The 22972-nt window shown below is 38.6% G+C and overlaps 1 protein-coding gene across 1 annotated transcript in view; it reads left to right on the plus strand.

The window, feature by feature from the left end:
• The window catches only part of SHC3 (SHC adaptor protein 3), a 292272-nt gene that overhangs the window by 222600 nt on the left and 46700 nt on the right, over positions 1–22972 (plus strand). The window contains exon 7 of the mRNA XM_049895033.1: positions 9204–9330. Coding sequence (XP_049750990.1) covers positions 9204–9330 — 127 coding nt within the window. The remainder of the gene's footprint in view (positions 1–9203; positions 9331–22972) is intronic.

Raw genomic sequence — 22972 nt, forward strand, 5'->3', positions numbered from 1 at the left:
GGTCTTTTTTGTATGTGTGAGTTAGAACTTTGTTCTACATTTTTATCCAGCTCTGTCCGGGACCCTCTATTGTGATCCCTGTCGGATCAGTTGGTAGTGGTAGCTAGGTACAATCTAGTTATGCTGGACTCAGTCTGGTGTAGGCTGTGGTAGTTGTGGTCCATCAGTCCTTTGTACCAACTTTTCCCTTGTGTCTTTGGTTTTCTTCATTCTCCCCTGCTCCAGATGAGGTGAGACCAGTGGAGTATCTTAGATGGCCGCTCGCAAGCTTTTAAGACCCCAGATGCTACTTACCGAAAAGTAGAATGTAGAACATTTTCTTTATAAACTACATTATGCCAGTTGAGCTAGAAGTTCCCTGAGACCATGGTTCCCACAGCCCTCAGTCCAGTAATTTGGCCCCTCAGGGAGTTTGAATGTATCTATGGAGCATCCATGACCTTGCCTTGTACAAGTTGTGCTGGCTTCCCCAATATTGTGTACTCTCTTACCCTTCACCAAAGTTATCACTTATCTATTGTCTATTTAGTGTTTTTCCATCCTCCCTCCCCCCACCCAGAGTTTTATGTGTATTTTAGTTACTAGGTTCTTATCAGATATATGGTTTCTGAAGATGTTGTCCTCCTAAGTAGCTTGTCCTTCAAATTTTTTGGTAAAGTCTTTTGATGGACAAATTTTTTAAATTTTTATGAGTTCCCCTTTATTTTATTTTGCTTTTTGCTATTTGTGCTTTTGTTGTTATATTAGATAATCCATTGTTGAAAAGCTAGGCTTGACAGCATTGCCCCTGCTTTTTTTTCTAAGAATTTTATGGTTTAGTTTGCACATCTATGTCCTTAATCCATTTGGAATTTTTTATTTAGATAGTGTGAGGCATAGGTTGTATTTCATTTTTTTGCACTGAGAAATCCAATTTTCCCAACACAATTTAGTGAAGAGACTTTTCTTTCTCCATTGAATAGACCTAGCACCTTGTAAAAAATCATTTGACCATGGTTACCAAAACCCAAACCAAACTCATTTCCTTCGAGTTGACTCTGACTCATAGAGACCCTATAAATCATAGATGTGTGGGTTTATTTCTGGACTCTCGGTTCTACTCCATTAATCTATGTGTCTATTTTCATACGAGTACTAGGCTGTTTTGATTACTGTAGCTATGTAGTGTGTTTTAAAATCAAGAAATGTGAGTCTTCCTACTTTGCTCTTCTCTTTCAAATTGCTTTTGCTATTTGGGACCTCTTGTCATTTCATATAAAGTTGAGGATTGGGTTTTCTCTTTCTGTAAAGAAGGCTGTTGGAATTTCAATCAGGAGTGCATTGAATCTATAGATCTATTTGAGTAGTACTGACATGTTAACCACATTAAATCTTCCAATCCATAAACATGGAACATCTTTCCATTTATTTAAGTCTTCTTTAATGACTTTCAGCACCGTTTTTATAGTTTTCATTGTATAGGTCCTTCACGTCTCTGGTCAGATTAATTCCTAAGTATCTTGCTCTCTTAGATGCTATTGTAAATGGAATTGTTTCCCTAATCTTCCTTTCAGATTTCTCATTGCTGGTGTATATAAACCCAACTGATTTTTGTTTGTTGACCTTGTACCCTACAACTTTGCTAAATTCCTCTGTTAGCTCTAGAAGTTTCCTTGCGAACTCTTCAGGATTTTCTATATTTAGGATCATGTCATCCATGAATAGGGAAAAATTTACTTCTTCTTCCCCAATCTGGACACCTTTTATTTCTTTTTCTTGTCTTACTGCTCTGGCTAGGACTTCTAATACAATATTGAAGAGAACAGGTGAGAGCAGGCACCTATGTCTTGTTCCTGATTTCAAGGTGAAAGCTCTCTGTCTTTCTCCATTAAGTACGTTGACTGTTGGGTTTTCATATATGCCCAGAATCATATTGAGGAATTTCCCTTCTGGTCCAATCTTCTTTAGGGTTTTCATCAAGAAAGGATGTTGGATTTTATCAAATGCTTTTTCTATATCCATAGAGATGATCATGTGTTTTTTTTTTTCCTTTGTTCTATTTGTTAATTGATTTTCTTATGTTGAACCATCTTTGCATTCCTGGGATAAATCCCATGTGGTCATGCTGCATGACTCTTAATATGCTGTTGAATTCTGTTCCCTGCTATTTTGTTGGGGATTTTTGCATCTGTATTCATAAGAGATATTGGCCTATAATTTTCTTTTTTTGTGGTGTCTTTGTCCTGTTTTGGTATCAGGGTTATGTTTGCTTCATAGAATGAATTAGGGAGTATTCCTCCCTTCTCTATCTTTTGGAAAAGTTTAAACAGTACTGGTGGCAATTCTTCTCTAAATGTTTGGTAGAATTTCCCAGGGAAGCCATGTGGTCCAGGACTTTTTTTGGGGAGGTTTTGATCACTGATTCAATCTCTTCACTTTTTATGGGTCTGTTGAGACTTTCTATTTCCTCTTGAGTCAGTTTGTGTAGGTTTTGTGCTTCTAAGAATATGTCCATTTCATCTAGGTTTTACAGTTGTTCATATTCTGTCATAATTCTCTTTATCTCTGTCTGGTCAGTTGTAATGTTTCCTCTTTTATTTTTTATTTTGGTTATTTGCATCTTTTCTTTGTAAGTCTAGCTAAAGATTTGTCAATTTTATTGGTTTTTTTTCAAAGAACCAACTTTGGCTTTATTGTTTCTCTCTCCTGTTCTTCTGTTTTCAATTTTATTTGTTTCTGCTCTGATCTTTGTTATTGCCTTCCTTCTGGTAGCTTTAGGCTTAGTTTGCTCTTGTCTTTCTAGTTCCTGCAGTTGTCAGATTAGGCTGTTTATTTGAGATCTTTCTTCTACTTCATATAGGCATTTACTGCGGTACTTTTCCCTTTGAATACTGTCTTCACTGCAACCCATAAGTTTTGGTATATGGTACTTTAATTTTAATCTGACTTTAGTAAATTTGTGATTTCTGTTTTGATTTCTTCCTTGACCCATTGGTAGTTTAATATTGTGTTGTTTACTTTCCATGAGATATTGACCTGTAATTTTCTTTTTTCAAACATATGTTTGTGTATTTTTCAGGTTTTTTTTTTTTCTTCTGTTATTGATTTCTGGCTTCACTCCATTGTGGTCAGGGAAAATATTTTATATGATCTCAGTCTTTTTTAAATTATCAGGACTTGCTTTTTGACCTAACATGTGATTTATTCTGGAGAATGATCCATGTGCACTGGAGTAGGATGTATTGTACTGTTTTGGGGTGGAGTGTTCTATACATGTCCTTTAAGTCTGGTTGGTTTGTAGTGTCATTCAAGTCCTCTGTTTTCTTGTTGATCTTGTTTCTAGATGTTTTGTCCAATATTGAAAGTGGTGTATTCAAGTCTCCAACTATTATTGTAGTAGTATATATTTCTTCTTTCAATTCTGTCAATGTTTGCTTTATATATTTAGGTTCCCTGATGTTGGTTGCTTATGTATTTATGACTGTTAAATCTTCTTGATTAACTGACACTTTTATCACTATATAATGTTCATCTTTATTTCTTCTAACAGTTTTGTCTTAAAGTCAACTTTGTCTGATATTAAGATTACCACCCCAGCTCTCTTTTGGTTATTATTTGGATGGAATATTTTTTCCATCCTTTGACTTTCAACCTATTTGTATCCTTGGGTTTAAGATGTGTGTCTTGTAAACAGCATATAATTGGATCTTTTTTTTTTTTTTTTTCAATTCCACCCTGCCACTCTCTGCTTTTTGATTGGAGCATTTATTCCATTTACATTCACTGTAATTCCTGGTAAAAATTGACTTACTTCTGCTGTCCTGTTATTTGTTTATTGCATGTCTTAAGCCTTCTTTGTCTTTGTCCTTTACTATGGCTTGCTTTTGTGTTTTGTTGGTGTATTGTAATGAGTCTTTTTAGTTCACTTCTCCTTTCCTTTTGTGTATGTTTTTTAATATATTTTCTGAGTGGTTACCATGACTATTACATTTAATAGCTTATATTTATAACATTCTAGGGTAAGTCGGTACCAAGTTAACTTCAGTAACATACAATAAATTCTATACTTATACCATTCATCTCCCCCCTTTTGTTGTTGTTATCACTAATTATGTCTTTATATTTCATGTGGCCTGTAACATAATTTTATCCTTGCTTTTTATATATTTGTTATTAAAAAACAGGAAGAACAAAACATTTAGAATTACCAATAATGTATACTTCATTGCTAGTCTGTGCATTTCCCTTTATTGGGGATCTTTCTTTTTATGTATAACTTTGAATTACTTTCTAGTGTCTTTTTCCTTCCATCTCCAAAATTCCCATTTGTATTTTTTATAAGGCCAGTCTGGTGGATATGTACTCTCAATTTCTGTTTGTCTGGTAATGCTTTAATGTCACCCTGATTCTTGAAGGATGGTTTAGCTGGGTGGTATAATATTCTTGGTTGGCATTTTTTTTTTTCTTCCAGCACTTTAAATTCCATTGTCTTCTTGCCTCCAGTGTTTCTGAGTAGAATCAACACTTAACCTTTTTGGGGGTCTTTTGTATGTGACTGCTTCTCTGTCACTGCTTACATGACTCTCTATCTTTACTTTTTGTGAATCTATGATGTGTCTTAGTGTAGATCTCTTTGGGTTTATCTTGTTTGGGTTCTTTGAGATTCTCGGAATTGTAGATTCATGTCCTTCGTTAGATTGGGGAAATTTACTGTCATTATTTCTTCAGATATTGTTTCTGTCTCTTGCTCTCTCACATCTTCTGGAACTTGCATGATGTGTATATTAGGTCTCTTATTGTTATCCCATAATTCCATTAAACTGTGCTCAACCTTCTTGAGCTTCCACTCTTGTTGATCTTCAGTGTCTGTAATTTTAACTATGTTATCCTCTAATTTGCTGATTCTTTCTTCTGCCTGATTAAATCTGTTGGTAATTCCTTCTATTCAGTTTCTCATTTCAGTTATTGTCCCTTTCAGTTGCAATATCTCTTTTTTTAGATCCTCATTTTGTCCTTGCATTGTTTTTCTTTATTTCTTTTAGCTCTTCATCTAAGTTTTCCCTTAGTTCTTTAATTATGTTTATTGTTGTTGTCTTATATTCTTTCACTTTTTCCCATTATTTGATCATTCCTTGATGCACTTTCACTCCCTTTGTCATGTTCATTTGAATGGGCCATTATTTCTCTGTTCTTTCTGTGTCTTGTGATGTTTTGTTGGGGCATTGGAATTTTCAAGGATGTTCACTTTCTCATTTTTCCCGGTATTGGGTGTTTTTGCCTGTACTACTTTCTGCAAAAATTCTTAGGTTGGCAAAGCCTTTGGCTTTTTCTTGCTGTTTCTTCTTCCTCTCTGTGATGGCTCTTTCTCCCTCCCTGTTTTAATTATGATTTGAAATTTCCACTTCTCATTTTCCTACTTTTAATCTTTTCTGAACACACCAGAGAACACACTGTAGTCATTCTGTCCACCAGCAGGCACTGCCCCTCAGGTGAGATATTATGTACAATCAGTCTGTCCACCAGGGGTACAGTCCTCTGTCTCTGGTTATTATTCCCTTCTGTTCTGTTTCTTCAACCACGTTTTTAGTCGGAAAACCCATACCCTCTGAGCTCCCTCAGGGCTTAGTGTTGGCTTCCGTTTTTGCCAGAGGCTTTCTTATATAGGGCTACTTATATTTCAGTTGGCATTCAGGGAAACCACGTCAGACTTTCTTCTGTTTCAGAAGGAGCCCAGGAAGACTTCCAAGAGATCTCTCCTATTGGTTTCACAACACCAGCGGCCCTGGGGAGAATGGGGGAGTGGTCTCCACTTAGGTGACCATCTCTTGGCTCCACTGTAGGGAATCTTATGTAGGAGTTCATATCAGTCAAGCCGCCAACATTTACTGGTTGGAGGAGGGACTGTCACAGACTCCAAATGGACCCCCAGGGATGTCTGCTTTATTGTTGCCAGAGTCCTCCCCGTAGATTGTTTCCTGTGAGTACAGCTTCCACTCAAAACTTCTTCTTCCTAGCACACACCAGCCTCAGTTAGCAGTCCTCAGTGCCAACCAGAAATGGGGGCAGGTTAACCCTAATTGGCCCCAGGGAGATTTGTCCTTTTGATTTCAGAGGTCACATCTATGGGGTACACAGGGAGGCAAATAGAGTGCTGACTATGGAATCAGGCTCTACTACAGGAATCCTCTGTAGCAATGCACAGCAGCTTGCAGGCGACAGTGTCTGGGTGAAGACTTCACCGCCCCCCCCCCGCCACATTATGTTGGCTGTGGATATATCCTCCATTAAAGATGCCTGCTTCCCGGCACCCAGAATTCTTAGTTAGCAGTCCTCAGTACCAATCAAAAGGGGGAGCAGACAGACCTGAGGCAACTCCCTGGGAAGTCTGTCCTGTTGGTTTCAGAGGCCTGAGCTATGGGGTACACAAGGAGGCAGGTAGAGTCTTGACTATGAGAACAGACTCCACTGAATGGGTCCTTTATAGCAATTCACAGTAGACTTGCTGCTGACAGTGTCCAGGTGGGGGAGGTGTTGGCACACCCCAAATGGGCCCCAAGGGAAGTCTATCTGGTTGATTTTAGTGCAGAAGCTTGTGGTCCTGTCTGTTTGTACAGGCAGGGCCTGTGGTGGTTAGGGAAGCAGGCTTCGTTTCTGGGGCCACTTCCTCTGTTCACAGCAGCCGGTAGCCCACACGACTGGGGGTAGGGTCAGGCTGGTGGGAGAAGCAATTTTCTTACTCTACACAACTCATTGATTATTTGATTTTTGCTTGTCTGCAGTTCCCCACTGCTTTCCTCTGCTCTTCAATCCAGACTCTCTCAAAGCTGAGTACCATTTCCTTGTGTTTCTTGTTGTATTTGTGGGAGAGGGTCAGAATGATGGTTGGTTTATGCTGCCATCCTCCCCGAATCCTCTCAGAGATCATTTCACAGAAGGTATTATCAGACCAAACTAATAGATGATGACTTTTCAGTTCACTAAGGACCGTGCCAGGGACAGTGCGGAAAGTTCAGCTTGTCTCTGCCCTCTCTCTGCCAGTCCATCACTCCACTCGTAGACCACACTGGGAAGGCTCCAGCCTCACCAGGCAACCACACTTCGACCCAGAGCCCTGTGCTTTTCAGAACGTCCTGGGAACTTACTTACAGAACCCTTTTCAGGGTTTAGTGTTCTCTGGTATATAGAAGATAAATGGGTCTTGGGAATGAAATCACACAGCCCCACGGAAGAAATCTTGTTCTTCGTTAGCCGTCTTAAATGTCGAAAACCAGCTGCTGTTGCGTTGACTCCAACTCGTGGCAGCCCCACGCGTCAGAGCACGGCTACGCCCCACAGATTCTCAATGCCTGCTTTTTCAGAAGGAGATCACCAGGACTTTCTTCCCAGGTGCCTCTGGGTGGACTTGAACCTCTGACCTTTCAGTTAGCTGCTGAGCATATTACCTATTTGAACCACCCGGAGACTGCTTTAAAATGTTAGGTTGCTGCTTTTTCCCTTAAAATAAAAATAAGCTACACACTTGTTGACCCTTTCCCAGTGTTTGTCCTGGCTCACCAAAGTCCTGAGCAGCCCGTTCCCTCCACTAGTGTCAGAGTGGCAGGGGACACAGAGCAGCAGAACGAGGGGGCCGGAGCAGTGTGGCTGGGAACCGGAGGGACAAATCAGAGGCACGATGATTCTTTCTAGCTTTCCCTCACTGAAGCCTCACCTCTGGCTTCCTGTTTGCTTGAGAGACACATCCATTCCAGTCAGCTAACAGGCTGTGCAGCTGTGACACGTGTGTAACGTGGGCTTGCTTTGTAAGGAAGCCAGGTGGTGGCTGCAATAATACCAATACCAGCTAGTACACCTGTATGCTTGTAGACCAATCCCTTTGACCATACCTGAAGGTAGAACCAGCACGTCCGAGGCATTGTGTTGTTCTCTGAATGCCACGACACAGTTACACTAGATCTCCCCAAGAAGTGCTTTTCCTGGTGTCTACCAGAAGTACGTTTCCCTCTGAGCCTGGAGGGGAAGGAGGCTGAGGACTTGGGGCCTGGAGGCTGCCTTCTGGGTGGAATAACTCCTGACGCAGATTCCTCCCCACTGCCTGGATGAAAAGAGCTCCAGGAGGAAAGCCCTGTTGGAATATAATTATGGTGTGACTGCTCTGAGGAGGAAGGGGGAGTGTGGCTTGTGCATTCATCATTTTCCCCTGGGAGAGCTCCTCCACTCCATTAGTAATAAAGCCACCTTGCAGCTGGTCACGGAGACAGGGCCTGTGGACTTCTCAGGAGGGGCACAGGGATAGGAGGTGGAGATTCCTTTGGTGGGGAGCCGTGGGTGTATTTTTGGGCAGGTGGGGAGCTTCCTATGTTCCTTTTCCACTAGACTCTCTTTTCCCTAATGGCCTTGTTTTACATCATGCTCAAGGCCTTTCCTCCAGGACAGTGTCCTTGCTCTTGTTCCTGTCAGACTAACTGGCAACCAGTTGTAAAGCAGTTAGGGGGGGCCTCTCCATGCCTGTGGGTGGAGGTCTTTGTCCTGACCTGCTGACGCCCCTAATTTTCATCTAGTTTTTATCAAAAGCTGCTTCTCAGAGTATGAATACAGTTTCAAATTAATTTAAATGCAAGTGACATGTTGCTGGATTGATAATGACAGATGAGTGAATCTCCTTCTAAATTCATTTTAAAAGGTTGCCCTTCCTATTTTTTGAAATTGCCACATGTGGTGATCAACATTTTACTATGACTAAGATGTCAGTTGACAACTTGCTCTAAGTCCATTGAACAGACCAAGATTCATTAGACAAAAGCCAGTTTAAGTCCATTTTTTAAGGTAAATGAGGCCTTAGAGGGACTAAGTTAGTGTTAAAATCAGTTTTTTGTTGTTGTTGTTGTGCGGAGGTTTCTTGCTAAGAATTCTTTCCCTACTGAATTAAGAATTGATATCTTATGAACACTAAAGAAATTGAAGAGCAATAGCATTGAACTTAAAACTTTTAAAATAGAAGCTATAGTTGTGGAGAGACCAGGCTATTAAGGAATGAATCCCTATAATGAAACTTGATTGTGGGGGGTTCCCCAGGGATGAGCTTAAAGATAGATAGTTAAGACATATCATGAAGGACACATTGTCCTTTCGGCCCTCTGTCCTGCCTCAGGAAGGTCTTTATGTAGAAGGGCCCAGGTGCTGTCAACGTGGGTTTCTGATGGACTTTGTGTTCCTTGCTCTCACAGCTTGTCACATACTGGAATGTTGTGGAGGGCTGGCCCAGGATGTCATCAGCTCCATTGGACAAGCCTTCGAGCTTCGGTTTAAGCAATATTTACAGTGTCCTTCCAAGATGCCTGCTCTTCAAGATCGGTGAGTAATGCTGAGACACAGTTTGAAAAATTTCCCTTCTGGATATAACCTTTCCTCTTAAAAATACTCCTAAGTACATAACAACCTACTAGATGTGCTCTGCAGTGACACAATCCATCTTCACCCTGTGGTTTAACACGGGGCTTCCTGGGCTCGCAAACACCTGGTTAGTCGGGAATGGGCTGAGGCTCAGGAAACCCACAGATGGAAGCCGACATATGGATGACACTTTGAATCTTGAGGGAAAAAAAATTTTTTCATTGAAACTATAGTGACAGTAGCCAAGTTTACAATAAAGCTATTTCATTGTTATATATATATATATTTTGTTGTTGTTGTTGTTGTTCTGTTTCCTCTCCAACTGTCTGATGTTTCCATATGTCACCTAAATGGGTCTGTATCACCATAGGTTCTGCATGTTGCACTGTCCTTGTTGTCATGATTAGCCAAAATCCTGATACAGGAGGTTCTTTCTGGGAGGCCGTGTCCTTGGTGTTGGCACCAGAAGGACCAGCATCGTTTCTGCCTTTGACTGGTCTTAGTTTCTGGGTGTCAGGACACAGAACACAGGGCATCATAAAAGATGTAAATAGATCAAACCTGACAGTTAAAGGATATTTTCATATTGAATAAAAAATACATATGTAAGGACACAAAAGGACAAATATTGTCTGATTCCCCTTATATGAGATATCTAGAGTAGGCAAATCCATTGAGGCAAAAGAAGATGAGAAGTTACCAGGGACTGGGAGAGAGAGGAATGGGGAGATAAAACAAACAAAACAAAATATACAGTTTAAGATATATATAGATATAGATATAGATATAGATATAGATATAGATATAGATATAGATGTAGATGTAGATGTAGATGTAGATGTAGATGTAGATGTAGATGTAGATGTAGATGTAGATGTAGATGTAGATGTAGATGTAGATGTAGATGTAGATGTAGATGTAGATGTAGATGTAGATGTAGATGTAGATATAGATATAGATATAGATGTAGATATAGATATAGATATAGATATAGATATAGATATAGATATAGATATAGATATAGATATAGATATAGATATAGATATAGATATAGATATAGATATAGATATAGATATAGATATAGATATAGATATAGATATAGATATAGATATAGATATAGATATATGGAAACCCTGGTGCCATAGTGGTTAAATGCTACAGCTGCTAACCAAAAGGCTGGCAGTTGAAATCCCCCAGGCACCCCTTGGAAACTCTATGGAGCAGTTCTACTCTGTCCTATAGGGTCGCTATGAGTCGGAATCAACTTGACGGCAATGGGTTTTTGGTTTATATATATATATATATATATATATATATATATATATATATACTTGCTCTTTACAAAATACAACAAAACAAAAGGATGAGAAAAACATATACCAGAAAGATGTGTCTCCAGGGGAGATGATTAAAAGAAAAAAAAAAAAAGCAAGCTCATTGCTGTTGAGTCAACCCTGACCCAAGTTTCCAATGTTTACCCTTAACTACTAACGTAAATGTTGGTGGTTCAAACCCACCAAGTGGCACCATAGATTAAAGGTGTGACGGTTTGCTTCTGTAAATATTGCAGACAAGAAAATCTTATGGAGTAGTTCTCCTCTGTACATATGGGTTGCCATGGAGAAATGATAGCACTATATATTAATATCAGACAAAGCAATAATAATGAAAAATGAGAAAAGGAACAATTCACTAGAAATATATAGTTGAAAATTTGTAAGAGCAGAACTGCCACATAAGAACTCCTAGGCTGTCATCTTTACTGGAGCAGATTGTCAGGTCTTTTCTCCCTTGGAGCCACTGGTGGGATGCAACTGCCAGCTTTTCCATCAGCAGCCAAGTGCTTAACCGTTGCACAACCAGGGCTTCTTTCATTCTCTTTAGGGATGAGTAATATTTATTTTATGGATATTCCACATTTATTTATCCATTTACTAGTTGATGGACATGTGAATTATTTTCACTTTTTTTTTTTAACTTTTATGAATAACGATGCTGTGAAGATTTGTGTACAAGTTTTGTGTGGACATATGTTTCAATTCTCTTGAACTGAACATTCAAAGAATGGAATTTACTATTGAAAATTTGAAAATACCTAAGAGTGGAATTGGTGAGTCAGATGGTAACACTATGCTTAACTTTTTGGGGAGCTGCCAGACTGTTTCCCAAAGTAGCTGCACCAATTTACACTTTCACCAGCAATGTATGAGGGTTCCAATTTCTCCACATCATCAGTAACACTTGTTATTTTCCATCTGTTTTATTACAGCCACGGTGGTGAGTGTAGAGTGGTATCCCACTGTGGTTTTGATTTGCATTGCCCTAGTGACTAATGATGTTGAGCACTTTTTCATGTGATTTGTGGCCATTTGTATATCTGCTTTGGAGAAATGTCTGCTCCAATTATTTGCCCATTTTTTAAATTAAACTATTTGTCTTCTTAGTGTTGCATTGTAAGAGTTCTTATTAGATATATCACATCAAAACCCATTGCCTTTGAGTCGATTCTGATTCATGGAGATCCCATGTGTTACAGAGTAGAACTACTCCATAGGATTTTCTTGGCCACCATATGGGTTCAAACCACCAATCTTTTGGTTAGTAGTCAAGTACAAACCATTTGCCCCACCCAGGGACCTTATTAGATATATAACTTGTGAATATTTTTCTCCCATTATGTGAGTTATTTTTTCACTGTCTTGATAGCATTCTTTGAAACACATTTTTAATTTTGATCAAGTTCAGTTTATCTATTTTTGCCATTGGTTACTTGCGATTTTGACATCATGCCTAAGAAACCAATGTCTAATCCAAAGTCACAAAGTTTCTAAAAGTTTTATAGTGTTAGCCCTTACAGTTAGGTCTTTGATCTATTTTGAGTTGATTTTTGTATATGTTATGAGGTAGAGGTCCAGTTCCATTCTTTGATATATGGCTATCCAGTTGTCTCAGCGCCATTTGTTGAAAAGACTGTTCTTCTCCCATTCAGTTGTCTTGGAATCCTGGTCATACATCAGCTGGCCGTAACTGTATGGAGTTAGGGACTCTGAGTTCTAGTCCATTGATCTATATATCTGTTCTTATGTCAGTATCACAGCCTTGATCACCGTAGCTTTGTAATAAGTTTGAAACTGGCAAGTTGGAGTCCTACAACTTTGTATTTCCATATGAATTTTAGGGCCAGTTTGTCTGTTACTGCAAAAAAACTAGCTACGAATGATTTTGATAGGGATTATTTTGATCTGTAGATTAATTTGGGGAGTATTGCCATTTTAACAATATATTAAGTCTTCTAATCCATGAACATAGGATGTCTCTCCATTTGTTTATATTTTCTTTAATTTATTTTGACAATGTTTGTAGTTTTCATTGTATAAGTCTTGCACTTGCTTTATTATAAGTTTTCCTAAATATTTTATTCTTTTTGATGCTACTGTGAATAAAATTGTTTTCTTAATTTCACATTTGGATTTTTCATTGTTAATGTGTAAAAGTACAATAGATTTTTACATTCAATATTTTTTCCTTATTAAGATGAAATTCATATAACATAAAATTCAATATCCAAACTGGTATTGTCCAATTTAATGACTCTTAATATGTTCATAATGTGTTAACCATCACTACTGTCCAATTCCAGAACATTTTCATCACCCCAAAAAGGTCACCTGCTCCCATTAAGCAATCACTCCCCATTCCTCTTTTCCCCACCCTCTGGCAACCACTAAGTGGTTTTCTGTCTCTATCCCAACCACCCTATTCTGGACACTTCTATAAATGGAATTATATACTGTGTGGTCTTTGCGTCTGGCTTCTTTCATGTAGCATTATGTTTTCAAGGCTCATTCATGTTGTAGTGTGTATCAGGATTTCATTCCATTTTTTGACTGAATAATATTCCATTGTATGCGGATATCACATTTTGATGATCCATTCATCCATCGACGGGCATTTGAGATGTCTCCGTCTGCTGACTATAGTGAACAGTGCTGCTGTGAACATTTGTGTTCAAGTGTTTGTTTGAACATATGTTTGCAGTTATCCTGAGTGTATATCTAAGAGAGGATTTGCTTGGTCATATGGCAATTCTATGTTTTTCTAACTTTTTGAAGAACCACTAAACTTTTCCACAGTGGCTGTATCATTTTACATTTCTGCCAGCAATCTACCAGGGTTTCAATTTTTCCACATTCTTGGCAACACTTGTCATTTTGTTTTTATTATAGCCATCCTAGTGGGTGTGAAGTGGTATCTCATTGTGGTTTTGACATGAATTTCTCTAATGAGTAATGATATTGAACACATTTTCTGTGCTTGCTGGTTATTCGTACATCTTCTTTGGAGAAATGTCTGTTCAAGTCCTTTACTCATTTTTTAAATTGGGTAGATTGTTGTTTTGATGTTAAGTTTTAAGAGTTCTTTATAAATTCTGTATATTAGAGCCTTATCAGACATGATTTTGTCCCATTCTGTGGGTTATTTTTTTTTTCACTTTTTTGACTGTGTCTTTTGATACAGAAAGCTTTTAATTTTGAGGAAGTTTGACTTCTTTATTTTTTCCTTCATTTTGCTTTTACTTTTAGTGTCATATTTAAGAAACCATTGCCTAATCCAAGGTCACAAAAATTTACTTTTATGTTTCCTTCTAAGAGTTTATCATTTTAACTTCATTTTTGTTTTGTTTTATTAGTATGTATGTTTGTTTAAATAGTATTTCATTGTGTTTTCAGTGAAAATTTACACAGTTGTTGAGTTGATTCCAACTCATACTGACCATATGTACAACAGAACAAAATACTGTCTCATCCTGCACCATCCTCAAAATCGTTGTTATGCTTGAGCCCATTGTTGCAGCCACTGTGTCAATCTACCTCATTGAGGGTGTTGCTCTTTTTCTCTAGCCATCTACTTTACCCAGCATGATGTCCTTCTCCAGGGGCTGATCCCTCCTGATAACATGTCCAAAGTATGTGAATCACAGTCTCACCATCCTTGCTTCTTAGGAGCATTCTGATTGTACTTCTTCCAAGACAGATCAGTTTATTCTTTTGGTAGTCCATGATATATCAATATTCTTCACCAACACCACAATTCAAAGGTGTCAATTCTTCTTCAGTCTTCCTTATTCATTGTCCGGCTTTCACATGCATAGAAGCAATTAAAAACATCATGGTTTCGATCAGATGCAACTTGCTCTTCAAGGTGACGTCTTTGCTTTTCAACATTTTAAAGAGGTCTTTTGTAGCAGATTTGCCCAATGCAATGCATCTTTTGATTTCTTGACTGCTGCTACCATGGCTGTTGATCGTGGATCCAAGTAAAATGAAATCCTTGAGAACTTCAGTATTTTCTCAGTCTATAATGATGTTGCTTATTGGCCCAGTTGTGAGGATTTTCGTTTTCTTTATGCTGAGATGTCATCCATACTGAAGACTGTGGTCTTTGATCTTCATCAGTAAGTGCTTCAAGTCTTCTTCACTTTCGGCAAGCAAGGTTGTGTTATCTGCATAATGCAGGTTGTTAATAAGTCTTCCTCCAATCCTGATGCCCCAATCTTCTTCATATAGTCCAGATTCTCAGATTATTTGCTCCGCATACACATTGAATAAGTATGGTGAAAGGATACAACCCTGACACACACCTTTCCTGACTTTAAACCATGCAGCTTCACCTTGTTATGTTCGAATGACTGCCTCTTGATCTATGCACAGGTTTCTCACGAGCACAATTAAGTGTTCTGGAATGTCCATTCTTCACAATGTTATCCATAATTTGTTTTGATCCACACAGTTGAATGCCTTTGCATAGTCAATAAAACACAGGTAAACATCCTTCTGGTATTCTCTGCTTTTAGCTGGGATCCATCTGACGTCAGCAATGATATCCCTGGTTCCACCTCCTCTTCTGAATCTAGCTTGAATTTCTGGCAAATTAAGTTCCCATTTAACAATTTCTTTCTATACAACTTGTTCAGGGGCATTGGTTACATTTTTTTTTACAATGTATCAACATTCTCATTATTTCTGTTTTAGTTATTCTGTTTCCATTAGTCTAGTTTCCTCATCCCCTTTACCTTCTCATCTTTGCTTTAGGGTAAATGTTGACCATTTGGTCCCATATAGATGTTTTTTTCAAGGAGCACAGTACCCACTGTTGAAATTGCTTATTTTATGTGCCAACTTGTTGCTTAGCTGGAAGATGACCTCCAGGACTGGTTTCAGTTTAAAGAGTATCTCAGGATGAGAGTCTCAGGGTTCGTTTTAGCACTTTGATCTATTTTGAGTTAATTTTTTAATAAAATGTGAAGTAGGGATCCAAATTCATTCCTTTTCATGTGGATGTTCTGTTGTCCAGCACCATTTGTTTAAAAAGACTTCTTTCCCAATAGGATGGTCTTGACACTCTTATGGAAAATCAGCTGACCATGGATGTATGGGTCTGCTTATGGATTCTCAATTTTATTCTGTTGGTCTTTATGTTTATCTTAATTCCAGAGCATGCTATTTTGATTACTTTACCTTTGTAATAAACCTTGAAATTAGGAACTATAAGTTTTCCAACTTTTTGTTCTTTTTGCAGATTGTTTTGGCTATCCAGATTTCACTTGTTATTCAAAATAAGCTTTTCCATTTCTGTAAAAAATGCATTTGGGTTGTTGGTAGAGATTGCACTGTATCTGCAGGTGACTTTTGGGCATATTGCCATCATTACAATATTAAATCTTCCAATCCATTAGCATAGAATGTCTTTCCTTTTACTTAGGTTACTTTAAGTTATTTGTTATGCTTTGTATTTTTTAGGGGACAAGTCTTGTACCTCCTTGGTTAAATTTTTTAAAAATATATTTTTTTGTTGTTGAGAATATACATGGCAAAATATATACCAATTCAACTGTTTCTACATGTACAATTCATTTGACATTGATCACTTTCTTCGAGTAGCATAACCATCTCCCCTGCCTTTTCTGAGTTGTTCTTCCCTCGTTTAATATAAACCCCTAAGGTTTCTATCTAATCTTGAGTTGCTATTGTTACTTTGATCCCATATGTTGTTGTTGTTAGGTGCCCTCGAGTCTGTTATTGACCCAGAGTGACCCTATGTAAAACAGAACGGAACACTGTCTGGTCCTGCACCATCCTCACGATAGTTGCTATGTTTGAGCTCACTGTTACAGCCACTGTGTTAGTCCATCTAGTAGAGGGTCTTCCTCTTTTTCGATGACCCTCTACTTTATCAAATATGATATTCTTCTCTAGGGACTGGTCCCTCCTGATAACATGTCCAAATTATGTGACCCGAAGTCCCACCATCCTCGCTTCTAGGGACCACTTTGGCTATACATCTTCCAAAACAGATCCCTTCATTCTTCTGGCAGTCCGTTCAATATTCTTTGCTAACACCATAATTCAAAGGCATCAATTATTCTTTGGTCTTTGTTAGTCTCTGTCCAGCTTTCTCATGCATATGAGGGGATTGAAAACACCATGGCTTGGATTAGGTGCACCTTAGTCCTCAAAGTGACGTCTTTGCTTTATAACACTTTAAAGAGGTCTTTTGCAGCAGATTTACCCAAGGCAATACATCACTTGATTTCTAGACTGCTAATTCCATGAGTGTTGATTGTGGATCCAACTAAAATGAAGTTCTTGACAACTTCAATATTTTCTACGTTTACCACGATATTGTGTATTGGTCCAGTTGTGAGGATTTTAGTTTTCTTTATATTAAGGTGTAATCTATACTGATGGCTATAGTCTTTGATCTTCACTAGAAAGTGCTTCAAGTTCTTTTCACTTTCACCAAGCAAGGTTGTGTCATCTGCATATCACAGGTTTTTTTAGTGAGTTTTCTCCAATCCTGATGCTCCGTTCTCCTTCAAATAGTCCAGCTTCTTGGATTATTTGCTCAGAATATATATTGAATAAATACAGTGAAAGGATACACCCTGACACACACCTTTCTTGATTTTAAAACCACACAGTATTCACTTGTTTTGTTCAAAAGACTGCCTCTTGATCTATATACAGGTTCCTCATGAGCACAATTAAGTGTTCTGGAATTCCCATTCTCCGAAATGTTATCCATAATTTGTTACAACCCACACTGTTGAATGCATTTGTATATCCAAAAAACACAGGTGAACATCTTTCTGGTGTTCTCTGCTTTCAGCCAAGATCCATCTGATGTCAGCAATGATATCGCTTGTTCAATGTCCTCTTCTAAATACGGCTTGAATTTCTCACAGTTCCCTGTCGCTTTACTGCTGAGATCACTTTTGAATGATCTTTTTGTTGTTGTTGTTGTTGTTTAATATTTATTGTGCTATAAGTGAAAGTTTAAAAATCAAGTCAGTCTCCCATACAAAAATTTATATACGTCTTGCTATATACTACTAATTGCTCTTCCCCTAATGAGACAGCACACTGCTTCCCTTCACTCTCTCTTTTTGTGTCCATTCAGCCAGTTTCTGACCCCCTCCACCCTCTCATCTCCACTCCAGACAGGAGACGCCTACACAGTCTCATGTGTCCACCTGATCAAAGAAGCTCATTCCTCACCAGCATCCCTCTCCAACCCATTGCCCAGTCTAATCCCTGTCTGGAGAGTGGGCTTTGGGAATGGTTCCTGTCTTGGGCTAACAGAAGGTCTAGGGACCATGACCACCAGGGTCCTTCTAGTCTCAGTCAGACCATTAAGTCTGATCTTTTTATCAGAATTTGGGGTCTGCATTCCACTGCTCTCCTGCTCCCTCAGGGGTTCTCTGTTACTTTCCCTGTCAGGGCAGTCATCGGTTGTGGCCAGGCACCATCTAGCTCTTCTGATCTCAGGCTGATGTAGTCTCTGGTTTATGTGGCCCTTTCTGTCTCTTGGGCTCATAATTACCTTGTGTCCTTGGTGTTCTTCATTCTCCTTTGATCCAGGCAAGTTGAGACCAATTGATGATCTTAGGTGGCTGCTTGCTAGTGTTTAAGATCCCAGACTCCACTCTCCAAAGTGTGTTGCAGAATGTTTTCTTAATAGATTTTACTGTGCCAATTGACTTAGATGTCCCCTGAAACCATGATCCCCAAACCCCTACCCTGCTACTCTGGGCTTTGGAGCATTCAATTTATTCAGGAAACTTCTTTGCTTTTGGTTTAGTCCAGTTGTGTTGACACCTCCTGTATTGTGTGTTGTCTTTCCCTTCACCTAAAATAGTTCTTATCTACTGTCTAATTAAAACTTCCCTCTCTCCCTCCCTCCCCCCTCTCGTAACCATCAAAGAATATTTTCTTCTTTGTTTAAAGTATTTCTCCAGTTTTTTAACAGTGATCTTATAGAATATTTGACTTTTGCAATTGACTAATTTCACTCAGCATAATGCCTTCCAGATTTCTCCATGTTATGATATGATTCATGGTTTCACCATTGTTGTTTATTAATGTATAGTATTCCATTGTGTGAAAATACCATAATTTACTTATCCATTCATACGTTGATGGGCACCTTGGTTGCTTCCATCTTTTTGCTATTGTAAAGAGTGCTGCAATGAACATGGGTGTGTATATATCTGTTCATGTAAAGGCCCTTATTTCTCTAGGACATATTACAAGGAGTGGGATTGCTGGACTGTATGGTAGTTCTATTTCTAGCTTTTTAAGGAAGCATCAAATCGATTTCCAAAGTGGTTGTACCATTTTACATTCCCACCAGCAATGTAAAAGTGTTCCAGTCTCTCCACAACCTCTCCAACATTTATTATTTTGTGTTTTTTTGGATTAATGTCAGCCTTGTTGGAGGAGATGGAATCTCATCGTAGTTTTGATCTGCATTTCTCTAATGGTTAATGACGGTGAACATTTCCTCATGTATCTGTTAGCTACCTGAATGTCTTCTTTAGTGAAGTGTCTGTTCATACCTTTTGCCCATTTTTTAATAGGGTTATTTGTCTTTTTGTAGTTGAGTTTTTGCAGTATCTGATAGATTTTAGAGATCAGACACTGATAGGAAATGTCAATGTTAAAAACTTTTTCCCAGTCTGTAGGTAATGTTTTTACTCTTTTGGTGAAGTCTTTGGATGGGCATAGGCATTTGATTTTTAGGAGCTCCCATTTATCTAGTTTCTCTTCCGAATTGTTGGTAATGTTTTATATAATATTTATGCCGTGTATTAGGGCTCCTAACATTGTCTCTATTTTTTCTTCCATGATCTTTATCATTTTCGATTTTCTATTTAGGTCTTTGATCCATTTTGAGTTAGTTTCTGTGCATGGTGTGAGGTATGGGTCTTGTTTCATTTTTTTGCAGATGGATATCCAGTTATGCCAGCGTCATTTGTTAAAAAGACTGTCTTTTCCCCCATTTAACTGACTTTGGGCCTTCTCAAATATCAACTGCTCATATGTGGATGGACTTGTGTCTAGACTCTCAATTCTGTTCCATTGGTCTGTGTATCTGTTGTTGTACCAGTACCAGGCTGTTTTGACTACTGTGGTGATATAATAGGTTCTAAAATCAGGTAGAGTGAGGCCTCCAACTTTGTTCTTCTCTGTCAGTAATGCTTTACTTATCCAGGGCCTCTTTCCCTTCCATAGGAAGTTGGTGACTTGTTTTTCCATCTCATTAAAAAATGTCGTTGGAATTTGGATTGGAATTCCATTGCACGTATAGATCCCTTTTGGTAGAATAGACATTTTTACAATGTTAAGACTTCCTATCCATGAGCAAAGTATATTTTTACACTTATGTAGGTCTCTTTTGGTTTCTTGCAGTGGGATCATGGTTTTCTTTGTATTGGTCTTTTACTTCTCTGGTAAGATTTATTAATAAGTATTTTTTCTGGGGGGCCTACTGTAGATGGCATTGATTTGGTAATTTCCTCTTTGATGTTCTTTTTGTTAATGTAGAGGAATCCAACTGATTTTTCTATGTTTATATGGTATACTGATACTTTGCTGAAATCTTTTATTAGTTTCAATAGTTTTCTTGAGGATTCTTCAGGGTTTTCTGTGTATAAGATCATGTCACCTGCAAATAGAGATACATTTACTTCTTCCTTACCAATCTTGATGCCTTTTATTTTTTTATGTAGCCTAACTGCTCTGGCTAGGACCTCCAGGACAATGATGAATAAGAGTGGTGATAAAGGGCATCCTTGTCTGGCTCCCAATCTCAAGGGGAATGCTTTCAGGCTCTCTCCATTTAGGGTGATGTTGCCTGTTGGCTTTGTATAAATGCCCTTTATTATGTTGAGGAATTTTCCTTCTATTCCTATTTTGCTGAGAGTTCTTATCATGAATGGGTGTTGAATTTTCTCAAATGCCTTTTCTTTATCAATTAATAAAATCATGTGATTCTTGTCTTTTGTCTTATTTGTATGATGGAGTACATTAATTGTTTTTCTAATGTTGAACTGTCCCTTCATAACTGGTATGAATCCCACTTGGTCATGGTGAATTATTTTTTTGATACGTTGTTGAATTCTATTGGCTAGAATTTTGTCGAGGATTTTTGCATCTAAGTTCATGAGGGATATAGGTCTGTAATTTTCTTTTTTCGTGATGTCTTTACCTGGTTTTGGTATCAGGGATATGCTGGCTTCATAGAATGAGTTTGGGAGTATTCCGTCCTTTTCTATGTTCTGGAAACCCTGGTGGCATTGTGGCTAAGTGCTATGGCTGCTAACCAAGAGGTCAGCAGTTCACATCCACCAGGTGCTCCTTAGAAACTCTATGAGGCTGTTCTACCCTGTCCTGTAGGGTCGCTATGAGTCAGAATTGACTCGATGGCAGTGGGTTTGGTTTCGGTTTTTTGGAAATACCGTTAGTAGTAGTGGTGTTAATTTTTCCCTGAAAGTATGGCACAACTCTGCAGTGAAGTCGTCCTGGCCAGGGCTTTTTTTTTTTTTTTTAAATAATTTTTATTGTGCTTTAAGTGAAAGTTTACAAATCAGGTCAGTCTCTCACATAAAAACTTATATACACCTTGCTACATACTCCCAATTACTCTCTCCCTAATGAGACAGCCCGCTCTCTCCCTCCACTCTCTCTTTTCCTGTCCATTTTGCCAGCTTCTATCCCTCTCATCTACCCTCCAGGCAGGAGATGCCAACATGGTGTCAAGTGTCCACCTGATCCAAGAAGCTCAGTCCTCAGCAGCATCCCTCTCCAACCCATTGTCCAGTCCAATCCATGTCTGAAGAGTTGGCTTCGGGAATGGTTCTTCTCCTGGGCCAACAGAAGGTCTGAGGGCCATGACCACCGAGGTCCTTCTAGTCTCAGTCAGACCATTAAGTCTGGTCTTTTTATGAGAATTTGGGGTCTACATCCCACTGCTCTCCTGTTCCCTCAGGGGTTCTCTCTTGCGTTCCCTGTCAGGGCAGTAATCGGTTGTAGCCAGGCACCATCTAGCTCTTCTGATCTCAGGCTGATGTAGTCTCTGGTTTATGTGGCCCTTTCTGTCTCCTGGGCTCATAATTACCTTGTGTCCTTGGTGTTCTTCATTCTCCTTTGATCCAGGTGGGTTGAGACCAATTGATGCATCTTAAATGGCTGCTTGCTAGCGTTTAAGACCCCAGATGCCACTCTTCAAAGTGGGATGCAGAATGTTTTCTTAATAGATTTTATTATGCCAATTGACTTAGATGTCCCCTGAAATCATGGTTCCCAAACCCCTGCCCATGATACACTGGCCTTCGAAGCATTCAGTTTATTCAGGAAACTTTGCTTTTGGTTTAGTCCAGTTGTGCTGACCTCACCTGTATTGTGTTCTCTTTCCCTTCACCTAAAGTAGTTCTTATCTGCTATCTAATTAGTAAATACCCCTCTCTCTCACTCCCTCCCTCTCTTCCCCCTCTCATAACCACAAAAGAATGTTTTCTTCTCAGTTTAAACTATTTCTCAAGTTCTTATAATAGTGGTCTTATACAATATTTGTCCTTTTGCAACTGACTAATTTCACTCAGCATAATGTCTTCCAAGTTCCTCCATGTTACGAAATGTTTCACAGATTCCTCACTATTCTTTATGGATGTGTAGTATTCCATTGTGTGAATATACCGTAATTTATTTATCCATTCATCTGTTGATGGGCATCTTGGTTGCTTCCATCTTTTTGCTATTGTAAACAGCGCTGCAGTAAACATGGGTGTGCATATATCTGTTCGTGTAAAGGCTCTTATTTCTTTAGGGTATATTCCAAGGAGTGGGATTGCTGGATCGTATAGTAGTTCTATTTCTAGCTTTTTAAGGAAGCACCAAATCGATTTCCAAAGTGGTTGTACCATTTTACATTCCCTTCTGCAATGTATAAGTGTTCAAGTATCTCCACAACCTCTCCAACATTTATTATTTTGTTGTTTTTTTTTTTTTTGGATTAATGTCAGCCTTGTTGGAGTGAGATGGAATCTCATCGTAGTTTTGATCTGCATTTCTCTAATGGCTAATGATTGTGAACATTTCCTCATGTACCTAGGAGCTACCTGAATGTCTTCTTTAGTGAAGTGTCTCCTCATATCTTTTGCCCATTTTTTAATTGGGTTATTTGTCTTTTATTTGTAGTTGAGTTTTTGCAGTATCATGTAGATTTTACAGATCAGACCCTGATCGGAAATGTCATAGCTAAA

The sequence above is a fragment of the Elephas maximus genome, chromosome 9 (genome assembly GCF_024166365.1).
Source record: "Elephas maximus indicus isolate mEleMax1 chromosome 9, mEleMax1 primary haplotype, whole genome shotgun sequence".
Lineage (NCBI taxonomy): Eukaryota > Metazoa > Chordata > Mammalia > Proboscidea > Elephantidae > Elephas > Elephas maximus.